At 34.0% G+C, this 18,975-nt stretch overlaps 1 protein-coding gene across 3 annotated transcripts; it reads left to right on the plus strand.

Annotated features, from left to right (window-relative positions):
• The first annotated feature begins 815 nt into the window (after positions 1-815).
• Positions 816-6,714, plus strand: LOC108737546 (zinc finger protein OZF-like). 3 transcript variants are annotated; one of them, XR_001937874.2, is made up of 4 exons: positions 816-1,095; positions 1,170-1,305; positions 3,010-6,323; positions 6,391-6,714. XR_001937874.2 is itself a non-coding variant. In XM_018470446.2 (3 exons), the coding sequence occupies exon 3, from the start codon at positions 3,257-3,259 to the stop codon at positions 4,559-4,561; it is 1,305 nt and encodes a 434-aa protein (XP_018325948.1). In that variant the 5' UTR covers positions 816-1,095; positions 1,170-1,305; positions 3,010-3,256; the 3' UTR covers positions 4,562-6,714. The 3 variants fall into 3 exon arrangements, 2 of the variants coding, with proteins under 2 accessions (XP_018325948.1, XP_018325949.1); XM_018470446.2 differs by having other exon boundaries at positions 3,010-6,714; XM_018470447.2 differs by having other exon boundaries at positions 816-1,091; positions 3,010-6,714.
• Positions 6,715-18,975: the final 12,261 nt, after the last annotated feature.

Below are 18,975 nucleotides of genomic sequence, written 5' to 3' on the forward strand. Positions count from 1 at the left end.
AAGGTAGCCTTCAAATTCCGTCAAGTTTATTGCCTACTTTTTACAAACTTCGGATTTAAAAAGTGATTTACGTTATGTAAGTGGTGAGGTGATTCTGGGTGATTTAAGCAATATCATATCAATGTAATTGCACGTGTAAAGCCGATTTAAGAGAACGTTGCAAACACATTATTGCAACTTTGTTGTATTGCAGCAGGTAGGTTCTTAACCTCAAAATACTTATATCGTATCATTAGAATTGTGTTAAATCAATTACACAGGAATAAATAATTTCTCACTTTATAATTTTAGTATGATTCTAGTTTTAAATATTAAGGTTATGGCTGATGGTAAATACTTGCTGAAATATAATCATGTGCATTAAAATGACGTGAACAAATTTTTATTCCGGAATTCACTTCTTTGATACCTACTGCTTTCATCCAAGCTTCTATTAGTTTACTTTTTTCTCTAATTTTCCGAATATATTTTTTACATATATAAAACGGTTAGTTTTTATTGGAAAGTAGTTAATGTAGGTGAAGAGTGAAGATCTATGTCTGAAGTGCTATTGCAGCTTTTCACTGAACATATTAACTTTTTATTTGATTTAACTTTAGAAGAAAACTTCGTCGACTCCATCATCAAAAAAATTTTTACTTTTTTAACGTGTTTTATTATTTTAATAAACAATTTTACAATTTGCGTGCACAGTTCCTATGTAAATTTTTCCCTCATTCGAGTTATAAATTTTGCCACCAGATGGTGTATGACCATTTGACGGATACCAATAGTCTCTTATCTATGCATATCTATGTCTATGGATGTATTTTTCTTTTGGGAGATCGATTCTGTGTTTCACCCTGCTCTGTAATAATCTCTCAAGGACAGCGTAGTGTTGCTTAATTTATTGCAAAATAAGTGGTGGTAGTAGTATTAATCTGGTAGTAGATTCTGATTAAAAAATTTCTATTCTGTAAGAAAATCGAAAGAAATGAATATTTATCATAAGGAAGAGCGAATAGTATGGAATTACATAACCTTCTACATGTCATTTAAAATTACCTCAAATGATTTTAAATTACTAGACAATTAGGTTATTTGTCAACGAAGTAGGTAATTGACAGTTAATATTTGTTTACATAAAGTTATTTATTAATGTTAAATTTAAATTACTGTTCTTATTCTAGTTGATGTTCCCGGCTTTTCATTAAAACTTTAATAAAGCCAAATTTGCCAACTTCAATGCCAAAATATTTGACTGTCAAATATACTAAGTAGTAATTACAATACTAATTCTAAGATATGTTGGATATAATTTCTTTGGTAAGTCATAAGATTTTAAGAGAAATTTTATCTTGATTTTTATAAGTTGTTTATTCTCTTTTTTAAATAAATCCTGAACCTGACGGCATTAAATCCGTAAGTTCCATATAAAAACGAACGTTTACAAATCGAAGATACAAGTATTTAATTTTGATGTTGAAATTTTTCAGTTTTTTTAACGTTTTCATGTGGAATTTTGGGATAATTTGTGATTATCCGAAAACTATTTAACTACTACTGCCACAGTTCTTCATTTGATTTTCTTGTTCTCTTTTTATTTAATTTTTCATGATTTTTATATCAATAGTTATCATTCTATAATAGTAAAGTATTAAGGTTCATCAAGGCACCTAAACCTTATTATGCAGTTGTGATTGTTTGATGTGTTGTTAGGACCAGTTAGGATAGAGTAAATTCAAGTTTGCAGGTTTAAAAAATCTGTTATCTGTGTAATATGTTTATGAAAATCTGTATCTTTTTCTGTTGTCATCTAACTCCACTATTTGATATTAGTAGTTATTACCACTTTTAAATTTTGTCATATTTACAACAATTTAAGTCTATCCATAGTTCTGTGTTTTCCACTGTTTTCTTACAAAAATGTAAATTTATATATTACTTTCCTCATACGTTGGAATAATTATATCGAAATGTGAAATTTTGTTTTTTCTTTTTAATAAATACCAATATAAAAACAATGAGACACAAAAATGTGGTTAGATCTGTATTATTATTGCAAATTTAGTGTACTTATAAATGACAACAAGGGCTAATATTGAAACTGTTTATGAGTTATAGAAACAACTGATAATGGCTGCAGATGTTCACTTATTACTCAAAGAACACAGGTTTTTCAAAGCTGCAAAGTTGCGTCCAATTATATAGGTTTATCATACCATCGCAGGTTTTAACAACATATCAACGTTTTACAGTTTTAACTTTTTTTTACATGTACGATTCTACTGACCTCATATACAAATGCAAAATACAATTTTGTAAAAATTACAGATGAAAACATGATCACTTTTAAAATCATAGTATAATCATGTTAGAATTGGTTTTAGGTCAAATATTGTGATTGATATTATTGATAGAGGCCTGTATATGTTATAGATTGCTTAAGAATTTTTGTGATGATTGGTTAAAACTGCAATATGAATTAAGTTTATATTGTGCATTTAGATTACTGTCTCACTGTTTCTCTTTTTCCAGTGCTATTAAATTTTTCATATTTTTTTCTGCATTTCACTTTATATGCATTTTCTTAAAGCCAATTCTAAGTGTGTAATTTTTATTTTATTTGCTCGAGTTACATTACTTTACATTAATATAGTTTAACTTGTTCGAGTTGCTTTATTTTATATTAATAATTTCGTCGTTTCTATTGGACAACTCGGTAACTATAAGAGATACAAAAAAATTAATGGCGATTTCTAGTATACCACATATATAACTAAATATTGACTGCTGATTATACATTGACAGTTGTTATGTATCCAGGTATTTTATTTTAATAGAAGAAAATTTTCTACAAGTTATATTNATTACTTAAATAAGACATTGCTTGTAAGCATATACTGAACTTTGTAAGCTGTTTATTTTCCATCTTTTACTAACTAAAACATTTTAAAGATTTGCTGTTTACTGTATGCCTTGGTGGTAAGGCTGTCACTATTTATTTTCTTTTTTCTTCAATTCTTACAGGTGCAAGGTGAGTTAAATGTAAAAATGGATATTCCTTTCATAGATTTATTAGATAATAGTTAGAAACACAAAATATCACAATATGCACTAACCTTACTCTGGTGGTTGGGAGTATTAAATTAGTGGCTACATCCTTTTGTATACAATGGTTTTGGGTCGCATGTGTTAACAGTCGAACGTAATTTTGTGCAATAACAAAAGTAACGACAATTCTAGTCATAACTAAAAATTATTCGAATTGAGACCAATGACTTATGCCAAAGAAAAACCTCGTAAACACGTTTGCAATACCTGCAATAAACAGTTCTTGGGTAGTAATGATTTGCGCAAGCATATGCGCATTCATTCAAATGAACGTCCGTTTATTTGTAATGAGTGTAATAGAGCATTCCGGCAGGCCGGCTCATTAAAGAACCATATAGCATCACAACACTCAACGAACATAAAAAGTCTAGAAATGTACGTATGCGATTTTTGTCAAAAGGCATTTCCAATTAAAGAACGTCTGCGCTTGCACTTACGTACGCATACAGGTTTAAAACCCTACCTGTGTTCGGTATGTCCGAAGTCGTTTGCTCGTGGTGGTCAACTGGTACAGCACATGCGCACTCACACAGGCTCTCGTCCCTACATTTGTAATATTTGTGAATCATCGTTCACGTGTTCAGCGAACCTTAAGTCACATATTAAACGACATCAGGAAATTCGCGATTATGTTTGCGATCTTTGTGGAAAATCCTTTTTTCGACGAGATGCTCTAAAGAAACACCTTAATTGTTATCATGCAAATGTTCGTGCTTTTCACTGCAAAATATGCAACAAGATGCTTAAGGGACATTTACCGCAACATATGCGTCTACACCGAAATGAGAAGCCCCATGGTTGTGCGCATTGCCGGGCTCGGTTCGCACAGCGATCACAACTCACTGTACATCAACGTATACACAGTGGTGAAAAACCTTATAGATGTCAAGTTTGTTGGAAAGCATTCGCACATTCTACCGCTCTTAAATTACACACTAGACGTCATACGGGAGAAAAACCATTTCGTTGCATTTTATGTGATAATGTTGCTTTTTCACAATTGCCGCATCTTAAGAAGCACATGTTCTGTATTCATAAATCGGATAAACCATATGTTTGCCAATACTGTAGATCTTTTTATCGTACAAAAAATGATTTAGAACATCATCAGAGCGATTGTGTCAAAGCTCCTGATAGAGACGAGACTAAAGTAATTGTTAATGGTGTGGAACCACCTATGCGAATAGAAAAGATGCGGTTATTATTGGCAGTTTTATTAAAAAAAATTTCTGCACCGGAACGGCTAGAGGAATTGGGGTTTAATAGAAAACTGATTGATGACGTGCTCATGGAATCGATTGAAGGATCTGGAAGAGAACCATGTCATGATCCCACTCTTTCAGATGCTGAAAGGTTAAAAACCAATGTGCAAATTCTTCTAGATTGGACAGTTCCCAAACATTACATGGAAAAGTTTAAAAACGAGCAGCGTTCTACCGAAGAACTCTTAGAGGAATTGACATCATAATTTTAATTAACTGTTACAGATCAAGAATTCTAAGATGTAGATTAATATTTTGTTTTAGGCTATTAAAAGGAAAACAAATTCTAAACCAATTCTGTGCAATTACGGCGAGTAGGACGTACTGTATTTAAAACAAAGGAATTTGTAGAGAAAACGAAGAAATTATTTATAGAAGTACAGATAATTAATTAATTTTAATTGGTCTTTATATCTCCTTAATAACGACATGGGATTTATTTTACTGTTTATAAATTATTTGAACAAGACGTACCTACTCTCTTCGCCAGTGAATACACCAAAGATATATTTGATGTCTTATTATAGATTGAAATAAGGCTTGGCCATTTGATATTTAATAGTAGGGTCATTCTATAAAATGCATTTATGATGTTTACATATGTAAAAAGTTATCATGCCACATAATGTTGCCATAGCATAATTTTACGAAAAAAGAAATGTAAAATGTGTTTTCTAATTAACGAGAAGTTGTACTTTTTTGTCTTTTATTAATTTATATTTTTGTTAATCAGGTAGTATACAATTTGAGGTATAGTTGACCAAAGAGCTTCACAAAATTTAATAGTATATTTTTATTATAATAATTATATTTTGTTATAGATTATAGGTATCATTAAAGTTGTTATAGTATTGTTTTTAACAGTAGGGTATGCTGTATAGGTTATACTCGGATCTCAAAGGATAATTATTGAGTAATTAAACCAGCAATTGTTTTGACTTTTACACGCTACCTGAATTATTAATCTGTTAACTGGTAAGTTTTGGTTAAGCTATTGACATCTGACATAGAGATAAAGTTTGGTTTACATTATTAGTACAACAGAAAAAAGCGGTTGTTTAACAGGTATTTTAGAGGGGATGATTGTACGTTTTGGTAATATTATTTTACTAAGATTCTTTGTTTTTTCTTTTAGTAAACACATGCATTTCTGGAGCAGTATACCACATATATAACTAAATATTGACTGCTGATTATACATTGACAGTTGTTATGTATCCAGGTATTTTATTTTAATAGAAGAAAATTTTCTCCAAGTTATATTTTGTCTCTTGCTTCATTTTTACTCTTATTGTCAAACACATACTTAATTAATAACCATGTTGTTACTGTGCATGGAGAATTTATTATTTATTTGTATTTGGTTTCGGTTCATCAAGATTCTGGTTACTTTAACAGTATTGCCTAGTAAATTAGAAAAGGAATCATACAAAGTGATTTCTCTAACTTTTAGTTCTTATAAGCAACCGTATGCGTTTTTTGCCAAAAGAAACTCGTACTTGATTTTGAACATTGCGAAATCGAATAGATAAATTTTTATTGATTTTACTCCATAACTTTAACAGTGTAGAACTTCTCGATGTTATTTTTTGGATGCCATAAAAATTCTTACACTTTCATAGCAGCTAAGTAATCGATTCAACTAAGGTAGCTATCATAATAGATTATGTCAAAGACAACATAGCATGGTTAATGTCAGGCCCCGACAGTAAATTTTTTAATTTGATTTTATTAGGGGATGCTTATAACAAAAAGAACTCTAGGTTGTTATTATCTACATGTACATTAATATTTGAATTAAGAAGGTAGAACTATGCTTTACTAAAGGACAATAAGGTGTTTCAAAGGCTTTTGATCTCAATGTTTTTTTTACCTGAAAGGCATTTTTAGGGTTCCGTGGTGAACTAATAACTCTTCGAGTTTCGGTTTGCTTGTGAGTCTGTAAACCAGTTCTCTTATACTCGTTATGTAAGATAAAATTTGGTGTATGAATCTAGACTCTATTAAATTAATTTATTGTGTTTCTTATTTTTAGTTATTTTCCATTATGACGGCATAAAACATGATGGCATTAAAATAAAAAAGCGAGGATTTCATACTATAGGGTGATAACTTGATTTTCTATTATTAGTAGCATAATAATTCCAATAATGTGTGTTGAGAACAACAGCCAATGGAAGTACCTTATCCTTTATTTCTACCGTTGCTTTTTGTTAAGTGCTCAGTGAAATTCATTTTTTTCTTTTTTGTTTCATCACGAAAAACTCCTAGAGCTACTTCTAGTCCAGAAACTTATTTTCTTGTTAGTATGTTTTATCTTCAGGCTGTCTATATTTGATAATAAAAGTCGTTAAGTACACACCAATTGTTTTTTTACTGATTTAACTACTATGTGGCATAGTTTGCAATCTTCAGAAAATTTATAAGAATACCAGCCATAAAATGCACTAAGGATTAAATGTAATTATTTTATTTTCAAAATATTTAAGAAAACAAAAGGAGGATAGGGCGGCTTCTGCCTCCGGATTTTGGGAATTAGAAGGGTATAGGCACTTCGATTAGGGCCACGTCTGGTGACTATGTTCTAAAGGAGTCCTTTTATATAGCATCAGAAGCTAACCTGTCGGTAGCAACCGATAATGCGAAAATTGCCATTTCGAAAAATTCAGCAGATGCGCGCACGGAATTGTATGTTAGGGTCGCTTGGTATGTGAAGTACCTACCGAAATAGATTTCTTAACTTTTCGAAGTGAAAATGGCCGAATTTGTCAGTTGATTATTAACTGTCAATAATAATATAATAGTCATATAAGTAAACTTCGATAAACCGAAGTAATTGTCGCAAAGGATTGTCGGATATCAAACATATTTGTTATGTTAGACTCAGATATTTATACATAAACCTTGTTTTTTAAACAAATCAGGAACACAAAAAAGTTGTAAAATGTAACCGTAGCCCCGACTCTTATCAACTTCTTCCTATATTAATAATTTCGTCGTTTCTATTGGACAACTCGGTAACTATAAGAGATACAAAAAAATTAATGGCGATTTCTAGATCTAGACAAATTTATTAGTGTTTTCAAAAAATTTGCTATCGTTTTTTGTCTTCGAGTTATAAACAAAATTTCGAGTTTTGGATACATGTCCATTAGGGTGGCCCTAATTTTCAATTTTTAAAAGTTTAGCTCCCACTCGCCTATCTTGTTTCACTCAATAAAGAAACGATATGTGCAAAAATTTAGCTCATGCGAGGCGAACTTAATCCACCATGAAGTTTCGAAATTTTCGTTCAAAAAGTCATATTTTCAGAAATGTTTCTTTAGTCATTTCATTTTCTGTCAGATATGCTTTGTGATTTTATTTTACCAGTTTTTAATAATAATCAATTAGTAAAGTAAATTAATTCGAGTTTCCGTTAATTTAATTAAACTCGGACTGATAAATATAAATAATATTTTTACGTCTTTATGGAAAAACTAGCAAAATTTAAATAAACATTTAATTTTAATTTTTACGAAATGTCTATTAGTGGATGAAATTATGTAGGTACCTACTGAGAAACGATATATATTTTACTTTTTTAACAGTACGCATAGTTATGAATTCCTGTTTGTTTAAGATTTATCTATTTCAAGATCAATTTCAGTTGTGCAATGGTGAGAAGAAATCTTTGAAAAGATTATTTATTTTTCTTGCTGGAGTTTATGATCGAGTCTGCTTTCTATCATCCGAAGCAATTAAGGCACCTTATCACGATTTTTTATTCAAGTGTCAATTGTTAAATTATCAGGATATTAATCTAGAAATTAGTAAGGCCGCTGTTAAAACATTTTCAAACCATCTTTGGTATTTAACTTCCGAAACTGTGGCTTTATCCTTATTTGATGACAATGTTCCAAAGCTGAAGAACAGGAAGAAGAAAAAAGTTTTTCTTCCTTTACAAACAACGATTTTGTCTTTTGTAACTCGTGACGAAAACTATCTACGATATTCTCTATGAGCACTAATTTTTTCAACAAAGATCCTTCAACATGGAACAATGATGCTGGTTATGTGCAATTAAAAAACTGGAGAAGACAGTTGTTGCGAACGATGTTGCAGAAAGAAGTGAAACTAATTCAGGAATATAATAAAATTCTCACAAAAGATGAAAATAAAAAAAAATTTGGTTTTGCAGATTGTTGCTCTATAGCTAAGGGTCACCCTAGTATTTATAGGTACTATAGTAATAATAATAATACTGTATGTATACAGGATTAATAAAAAAATTGTAAAACTTCTCCAAGTGTTTATTTACTAGGTACTATTTTATTTATTATGTTTCACCGTCATCTGCAATCAACTTTTTTAGTCTTAATATAAATTAAGAACTAATTTTTCATTATTTTATAAAAGTTATATTCCATTTGTTTCTTTATTTTAAATTTATTACAAGAAAAATTATTTCGGAGAATATTGAATATTTGTATTAATTTCTTTTCCTCTATACTCTTAAATTATCTTATCATGTGTAAAAATGTGTTCTGAAGGATTTCATAATAAAAAATCACTTGAAAAAAATATCAAAGCCGTCATACCTCCTGTGCAGCCGTGAGATAAAAGATATCTGGAGACTGCTCAGAAATTGCGTTTTTGAACTCCCGTTCTACTAGATTGTTTTCAAATAAAACAATAGCGAATTTGGTTGATGTTTCTAAGCCACAAACCCTTCCGGAGTGAGGTCGGTGACGATTTTAATGTGGACGGCTTTCGTTGCGAAACATACAAAGATTGCGGCATAAGTTTTTAACTTCTTTGTGTTACGAAACTTCCTTCAGTATTTGACATCAACCCTTTTTCTAGCGAGTAGAATCTACGTAACGCTGTTTTGTATGATTTTCCAAGATCACTTTCATTTCCTTTGAATGGAAGCTTCACAATGAATTTCCCAGCGTCAACTCTTTGTACACATTCGTGAAAATGTGCCACGCAAGCCTTTTCTTCTGATGATTTAAATATTATTGCAGGCCCCTCTTCAATTTTCCAGAATTTGGAGATTTCTTGATTAAGATTGTCTACGTTGAGATGACAAAGAGATTGTTGTATGATGCAACTTTTGGTGAAAGCTCGTTCTCCAAAAATCCACCCAAGTTGGGAATTTTGAAGTACTGCTCCGCAATTTCTTAATATTTGTTGACCGACACATAATAGCTTGTAGAGTATTTCCATTCCTAAAAGTACGTCTATTTCCGTTGGAACATGGAAAGAAGGATCGACAAGCGGTAAATTAGGCAATTGAAGACGACTTAAGTTTATTGGTTGTCCTGGAAGTGTTATTTATGGTATGACTAAGAACTTGAGTTTTTTGCTATAATCGGCGTGAATTGATTTTATCGTACTGCTAACTAGTGATTTGATATAGGTAGGTACTTGATTAAGACCTGTAACTGGGATGTAAATTACTTTGTATGCGAGTTGTAACTTATTCGCCAATTTTTCAGTTATGAAGTGTGGCTGGGACTCAATAAGTGTTCTGTAAACGTGATAAGTTCCTTGATGGTCTTGAATAAAAAGTTTCGCTGTTGAAAGTACCACTTGAAGATATGTATTATTAGCAAGCATAGTTCAATTCAATTTCTGTATGAACCTTATCAAAATCATCCTAAGTTTCCATTAAGCGACTGTATCTGTATCTTGAGTAAGGGAATTTGTTTGCATTCTTTACACTCTGCCGCTGATTTTTGAAACATTATAAGTTGCGCTTTACAAACACCTAGAGTTTTGATTTGTGATTCAGACATTATGATAATTTATAGATTACTTAACTCGTGAGGAAACAAAAGGAGAAAAAAAAAATTGGAAAAAAGGCGACTTAAAGAATTACTACTGACAAGTTCTCTGATAACTGCATTGAAGACCGAAGTTCAGGGGAATTAGTCTCCTCGGTTGAATCCTGTTAACTTGGTATCCTAGTGACTGCTTAGATTTCTGGCGTTGATTCGATTCACAAAGAACACTCAATGTTTGTTGAATAAAACTTTTAGCTTATAGCGTATATTGTGGAAAGAACTGTTTCTTCGCGACACTATCTATCGGCGTAACTGTATAACTTGATTAAAGTGTTTATATTTCCGTAGATCCGATCCGTATTATTTTATTCGGCCTGAAGGACCAAAAATTTGTGCAGTCATGAGATAAAAATTATCCGAAGACTGACCGGAAATTGCGTTTTTGAACTCCCATTCTACTAGAATGTTTTCAAATAAAATTAGTAGCGAATTTGCTTAATGTATTTAATAAGAAGAATTTTTACACACTAGCTAACAACTTTAAATTTACTTAAAACTAGAGAACAACTAGCAATATGGGTGGAGCTTTATTGAGACATTTCATGGTGGTGGATAAATGTTGGAATTTTCTGAATGTCGTCATATACGAGAGGGTGCCGAGTGCAGCCAAATACAGAAAATTTCTGAGAATAAATAAGAAAGAGCTAACAATGAGCCAGATATTAGTGAAAATCTGAAAAACCTCATTTATACAAGCCGGAACTATTTGAATTCCTTACGTACATCTTATCTGTGTAACATCGAGAATATTCACAAAATATAAAGTCAAACAATAAAAAAAACAGTAAGAAATATTTGAAGAAATGTTATACAGTTGAACTGAACAAAGCAACAAAGAAATTTGAAATGTAATGAAAGTAAACAATTACACTAGATTTAACTAAACGGAAATGTTTTTGTATTAATATAATTGTAAAAATATCGGTATAATTAATAACACTAAATACCTCCTACACGAATCACCCTGTATGTATCAATTTTATTCCGAAAAATGCGCAAATAAAAATTAAATTAGATGGGTTCATGCGTTTTCGTATCAGTTGGCACAGTCAGTAGGATCGTTTTTTCTGCAAGTTCAGAAAAAGAAAATTTGATAATATTTTTGAGAATTCAGGAATTTAGTGGTGAACGACTTTTTTCTCGAACATATTTGTGAAGCTTTATAGATAAGATTGATAGAAACGGCAAAATGAAAGTATCAGAAATTGATTTCAAATTTTTTGAAACCTTATTAGACAGTCTAAAAACTGATTTTCGAGAGAGATAATGATATTATTGTGCCATTTTTCGTGTTTACTTATAAATAGTTTATTAATACTTGCTTGAAGGATCTCATAAAATTCCTTCGAGTTGATGTTTAGCTGTTCGTAATAGATTGAAATCGATGTCTGTTATACGAAGGGGCGACATTTCATTTGCTTTAAGATATTCTTGCTGTTGACTGCAGCAATTATCTTCTGTAATATTGATTGATGGAATATAACAGATGATGTTTCCGGTTTCGTTAAATGGTGAAACGAATACGGTTTTGGTTCTATAACATCTGCATTTAGGTATAACGGAGAAAACTCTAGTTCCATAAAGATGAATTTTCATTAGGGTTGACCTGATTTTCACATGTAGCTAATTGTTCCTTTAGTTGGTTCGGTTAATACGAAAAGCCAATGATTTCCGAAGAGAGAGGATACCATATTTCAATACTTGATTTGATTGTACGGATTGGCAGAAGGAATTGTAGATAATGAATGTGCTTTTAACTTGACTTAGCAAATACGTAGGTTTTTCATTGGTACCATGGATTGTAATATAGGAGCTAATTTTCTTTCAGATTAATAACTGATATGTAATGTATCATGTTTAGCGAATAAAAATGACGATATTGTAATGGACGCAGGGGTTTGGGTCAGCAGCTACAGAGGTTCTAGGTCTTAAACAAAACGAAAGTAAGAAACCCTGGATAACAAATGAGATTGTAGGATTAATAGACGAAAGGCGGAAATACAAAAACAGGACAGACGAAGAAGGGCAAAAAAGATATAAAGCTATAAAGTGGGAAATAATTAGGAAGTGTAGGGCAGCTAAGGAACAGTGGATTGATAGGATGTGTAAAGAAGTAGAAGAAAAGTTTGAAGTAGGTAAAACCGATGAGGCTTATAATATAATTAAAAGGAATTTTAGAGATGTAGGATACAGTAGTAATAATATAAGAAACGAGGCAGGGGTCATGTTGATAGAAAATGAGGAAAAGGCAGATAGGTGGAAAGAATATTTAGAGAACCTTTACGCAGGCCCTGAGTTAGGAGATATATTAGAGAAGGAAGATAGTGTGGAAATAGATGAGCTTGGTTATCCCATAATGAGAGAAGAGTTCGATGTAGCATTAAAAAATTTAAAGAATAATAAGGCGCCAGGTGTAGATGGAATACAGGGGGAAATTCTAAAACATGCAGGACAAGAGGTTAGAGATCGTATGTTTAAGCTGGTTAGTCATATTTACGAGACGGGGAAAGTCTCAGAGGATTATAAACGTAACCTGGTAGTAACATTACGTAAAAAGAGGGGCGCAGATAGGTGCAAGATATTTAGAACAATTAGCTTCTCATGCGTCAAAAATCTTAACTAGAATTGTACAGAGGAGGATGGAAAAATGGGCGGAAGAACTATTAGCGGAAGATCAATTTGGGTTTAGAAGAAATAGAGGAATGAGAGAGGCCATTCTAGCTTTACGGGTAACAATAGAGAAAACGATAGAAAAAAGAAAGAGTGCGTACATAGAATTTGTATAGGATGAGTTACAAAGATAAAAGAGTGATACTTAGTTTGTATAAAGAGCAACAGGCACTTATAGAACTAGGGCTGCAACGTAGAGAAGTAAAAATTAGGAAGGGAGTCAGACAGAGATGCACACTGTCATCGCTACTTTTTAATCTATACATCGAAGACGCGATCAACATCATTAAAGACAGTACAACTGTAGGGATAGATATACAGGGGCAAAAGATTAGTATGCTTAGATTTGCAGATGATATAGCAGTATTAGCATCTAGCAAGGAGGACTTAGAGATAGCTTTAAATAAAATGGAAGCGGTACTGACAGATCAGTACTGTATGAAAATAAATAAAAGTAAAACTAAAATACTGGTATGCAAGGGAAGAAAAAGTAGGGAAAGAGCGAATATAAAGATAGGAGACGAAAAATTAGAAGAAGTGGCTGATTTTAGATACCTAGGAAGTCAGATAAGTCAGGATGGAAGGAGTAGTAGGGATATAAAGCAGAGGATAGCGCAGGGTCGTGTCGCCTTTAATAAAAAGAAGTCACTTCTATGCTCGCGAACGGTTAATTTAGAAATTCGAAAAAGGTTGTTAAAGGTGTATGTTTGGAGCACGGCGTTGTACGGGTGCGAAACATGGACAGTGGGAGCGGCGGAAAAGAAAAGGTTAGAAGCGTTCGAAATGTGGTGTTATAGGCGGATGATGAGGATATCGTGGGTAGAAAAGGTTAGAAATGAAGAGGTATTGGAAAGAATAGGAGAACAGAGGACTCTATGGAAGTCAATAAAAAATAGGCGAGATAGGTTGGTAGGACACCTTCTCAGGCATGAAGGTCTAGTCAGAGACATATTAGAGGCAGAAACAGGAGTTAGGAGGGGTAGAGGTAGACCTAGATTAGATTACTGTTCGCAAATAGTTAAGGATGTGGGCTGTTCTAGTTTTAGGGAAATGCGAAGTTTAGCTCAGGATAGGAAAGAGTGGAGGTACGTGTCCAACCAGTCTTAGGACTGATGACCTTATGATGATGATGAACGTCTATTAAACTATATGAACGACAGCGATAGATAGTTGAGAATGACAATAATAGTTGACGATCCGAAATCGTGCCATTGAGTTTTATTGTTAATTTCGTTAATTTATTTAATAAACGGTGTAAAATTAAGTCACTTTAGTATCAGGTGTAGTATTTTTGCCAGTTACAAGAAGTTAAGCGGCAAAAATAGAGCTGATGAAAGTTTTGATGGAAATGCTTAAGGAAATGAAGGCAGGTCAGGAATAAAATGAAGGTCGGTCAGGAAAAATTGGAAGAAGAGATAAAGGCAGATCATGAATAAATTACGGCAGGTCAGGAGAAATTGAATGAAGATTTGAGAACAATAAAAATTGAGCAAGAAGGGCTGAAAGAAGAGTTAAAGGAAGTAAGAGTAGAGGTTCAAGAAAAGTTAAATGGAGTTTGAATAGAAGTACAAGAAGAAACGTTTCAAAACGAATTAGACGAAATAAAAGCCAATTTGAACGTTCAAGAATACTCAAAACCGATGAAAAGCGAAGAAGGAAGTGTAAGAATATTAAGAATAAAACCACCACCATGCGATGGGAAGGTCTGTTGGTCAGTCTATCTCAAACAGTTCGACGCGGCTGCCAAAGCAAACGAGTGGAACTAAACCGAGAAATTCATTACCTTAATCATAACGCAACGTGGGGAAGGTCTAGACGTTCTGTAAGGTATACCAGAAATGCGGTAAAACGATTTCAAAATTCTGGTGGACCGATTGGAGATGCGCTAGGGTGATAAACATCTACAAGAAATGTATCAGGCTCAATTAAAAAGTCACCATTAACTTAGCAACGAAGGCCCCCAACAATTCGAAGCGGACGTCGAAAGACTTGGGCGTTTAGCTTATCCTAGTGCCCCTCAAAGCAGTCAAACAAGCATCAAAAGGACATGTTAGAACTCGATATGCTGGGTTGAATTTTGATGACGACGGCGAGATATTTCGACAAGAAATGGTGGACGTCATGTTTTCGAAACCGAAGGAAGAAGTGAATGAGCGCCCACGCTGTTGGACTTACGACAAACCTGGACATCTTTCACGTGAATGTGACAAAAGAAGGCGAAACATCACATGTTGGAATAGCGGACGTATGGGGCACTTGAGCAGCGGCTGTCCATTTGGAAGAAGATAGACGTCAACCGTTGTAGGAAGCAAGCAGCTTCAGTAGAAACTAAGTCCCAATTACCATCTCCGTATCGAAAACAACTACTAGTAATTCACTTACCGTAAATGGTTTTGTGGACAACAGGAAATTAAAATTGATAGTGAGTACAGGCGCATTAAGAACGATAGTTAACTTTCGAATGATCACTAACCATAAAAGCTATCTTGCGGAAACAACATCGCTTCATGGATAATGCGAAGTGGTGATCGGGCATAGAGTCGCAAGCCTACACCAACAAGTGCTAATGACCTTCACTGACGACATTAATTCTGGGGCTCGATTTCATGGAAAGACACGGAATCCGGTTAGATATGGCAGCTAAATCATTACCATTAGGAAATCAAAAACTACCACAAAACAGAAAAGGGACAGATCACCGAACATTACTCGAATTTCAGTAAAGGGCAATGTTCTTTACGAAATGACTGGAGTCATAGAGCAAGACAATGAAAAATTAGGACATAACGCTATCCTTGTTGAAAGAACTAATGTACAAACTGGCTTGGCGACAATTCCAATCAGGGTTGTAAATATGAAAAGTTTTGAACAAAAACTTGTGAAAGGTACAGAAATAGGGATATTAGAACCAGTCATCACCATAAATCATTTGAACCAAATTAAAGAACACAAGGACAAAAACGAGAAGTTGCCGAAAACAAGTCAATTACTTACTAAAGAAGAAACTCTGAAGCTAGAAAGTCTGATTCGAACTTACCAGAACGTTTTTTTGATTGATAACACAGATTTCGGAAGAACCAATCTGGTGTACCATCGAATTGACTCAGGGTACGCAAGACCTATCAAACAGCACCCTAGACTAGTACTATGGACCATACGAGTGAAGAAGTCTATTAACTGATCAAAGACATGCGTGACAAACAGATAATAGAACCATCGAAAACTTTCGTTCTGGTACGTAAGAAGGATGGATCAACGAGATTTTGTGTTGACTATTGTTTGCCACGAATCGACGATACATTAGACTGCCTTTCGAGGGAAATTAAATGCAACATACATCTTGAAAAGCGGATATTGGCAGGTTGAAGTACATCCCGAATATAAAGAAAAGACCGAAAAGGAAGAACGAAAAGTAAAGAAACAAAGAAGTGCAGGTAGTAATTTCAACTTCGATAAGTTTGATATAGAAAGACGTAGGAGATCAAAGTTCAGTGCAAAGATGACGATAGATATCCAAACGCAAATGTACGAGTCTAAAGAAAAGAAACAAACTAATTCTTTTATCGAAATAACATAAGTAAAACTACTCGCCAAGAGAAAAATGTGAAGCACCAAAGCAGAAGGGAAGAAAAGGAGCTCCTCTGCATTCTTCCCTCTGTGCCAAATATTAGCAACGACTTTGAAATCCCGAAAAGGAAACAACACAACGACAGTTTACGTTCTTATACCAGGAAGTCATGTAATAGTCCTTCTCCGTTCAAGCAAAATCATCATTCTTACTGTGAGATTAATTTTGATAAGCTAAAGGTTGTCACATTATTTGTCTCAGGTCATCAGATTGCCCAAACGTCAGATCAGCAGGTAGCCTTAGTTCGTCCCCAATCGCTACATTCCCTTATTCGTTCTGACTACCGGACAGACTCCTTCTTGTGTGCTATTCGGAAAGAACTAAGGTCACCTGCTGATGTTTGGGCGACCTGAAGACCCTTTATTGTCCACGGACAATTATATATCTCGACTACGGGAGCGGCTAAACATCATGCACAAAGACGTAAGAACAAGAATAAAATTTGAATGTGACCGAATGAAGACCTGCTATGGTCAACGAGCGAATTCCGCTGGATTCAAGGAGGCCGATCGTCTGTGGCTCTTTAAACCAGTTCGCAAGAAAGGAAAGTGCTCTAAATTACAACGGAATTGGGAAGGTCTATACGAAGTGGTTATACGGATAAACGACATCATCTACAGGATATAATGAGAACCCAAATTCAAGATTAAAGTTGTTCATTTCGACCGCAAGGCTTCATACACAGTGTAGGAAATTGATCGAGGCGATTAGAACTAGAGGGGGGGCAGTATAGCAACGCCTATTAAACTATATAAACGACAGGGATAGAAAGTTGAGAAACCGAGCGGCATGGCCTAGAGGTCTAGACCATTGCTTAGCATTCGGGAGGACGCCGGTTCGATTCCGGGTCCGTCCGTCTGCCTTGGTCCAAGTTTTTCTGTGGTATCCTTGGATCACTTAGGCAAATGCTCAGGCAGTAATATTCCACAGATAATCTTTCATTCTCTTCTGTCTTCATTTCGTCCGTCTCATCTTTCTCACCCGAACGACCACCCACCCATTCCCACGATTCCTGAAAGCAGGCTGAAGAGGGCCTTCCGCCCTACCTTCCGGGATAGTCCGGAGGGACTGCCCGCCCACCAGCATTACTGGCTGGTGGGAATGAAACACCCAAAAAGAAAAAGAAAGAAAGGAAAGTTGAGAATCATACCGAGACGTGCCTTCGTTTTGACCGCAGCTGCGACCTGCTAGCTAACGACAGATCTACTACCACGCATTTAGATTGAACTATAAATATACTAACAGTATAGTAGAATAAAGATTAGGACTATAGGGCCGAGGTCTAAGTGAACTATTCTGTTCAGACGTTTCGTCAGTTACTGCGGCTGACATTCTCAGTGATAATGCTGCGTTGACAACGTGAACGTAGATTATATCGAAGTCTCGACAGCGACTGGCTGATGTAATCTACGTTCACGTTGTTGTCTACTGGAAATTGCAAAGGAAGTTATCGTGCCACATATCGCGGCTGCCCTAAGGTTCCAAAGAGAATTCCCCCCCAAATCTGTAATACCTCCCAAAACTCAAAAGATCATGCCACCACCGCCTTGAAAGGACGCTCCCCCAAATATCCTACGTCAGGACAGTGACCAGCAGCTCCCCCCTTCCCCCAAAAATGCAATGCGTCCTCAAACACTTTCGACCGAGTCTGGTACGAAGGCCTTATCTTAAAACTCATCGCCTTTAATATTCCACATTTCCTAGTTGTGGTTATTAGGTCCTTTCTTACAGGCAGAAGCCTTCTTTTAATACATATATTACTATTATTCATAATAATAGTACATCCCAGTTCTCATTCCATAATACCTTCCTTTTACATATTATTAGACTAGAATTAATCTAAATTGTTTACAAAAAGTAAAGTAGGTACTTCCTATACTACTCTTATTCGTATATTAAATGCGGAAAATATCTTACCACAAAGTTAATATTTAACAATTTTGATTTTTTAAAGGTATATGATAAATATTAAAAAACTGTACAGCATAATTTTTTTTCATATGTAGCGTTTAAATTCAAACTACCAAGTCCTTCTTTTACTCACATTTATGATGGAATTGCAATATTCACAGAATTACCATCTCTTCGCTCTGTTCGTGAATTTCACGACGTGATATTTGTATACAAAATTATAACCAGACAAATTAAATGCGACGAATTATTATCTAAATTTATACCATATGTTAATGTACGAGATGTTAGATTTGTAAATCTTTTTAGAGAATTTTTCTGTAGATCTAAATTTTTGTATGATTCTATGATACCAAGACTGACTAGACTAGCGAATCGTTATTTGACAGCCGAAATGTTAGATCTCAATATTGGTGCACTCAAGTCCTCTTTAAGTCATTTACTAGAATATAAATAATGAACTTAATTGTTACAAAACTTCCTATTGGATAAGATTACTATGTCAACCATTTTTCATTTATTTTGTATATTTTCCTGGGCTTTTTAGCCTGTTGTATTTCTTTTCAAATAAATAAATAAA

This window comes from Agrilus planipennis, unplaced genomic scaffold, assembly GCF_000699045.2.
Source record: "Agrilus planipennis isolate EAB-ADULT unplaced genomic scaffold, Apla_2.0 scaffold139, whole genome shotgun sequence".
Taxonomy (NCBI): domain Eukaryota; kingdom Metazoa; phylum Arthropoda; class Insecta; order Coleoptera; family Buprestidae; genus Agrilus; species Agrilus planipennis.

Bases quoted from the DNA above. Each gene is read 5' to 3' on its own strand.
- LOC108737546 (XM_018470446.2), top strand. From the start codon at position 3,257: ATGACTTATGCCAAAGAAAAACCTCGTAAACACGTTTGCAATACCTGC.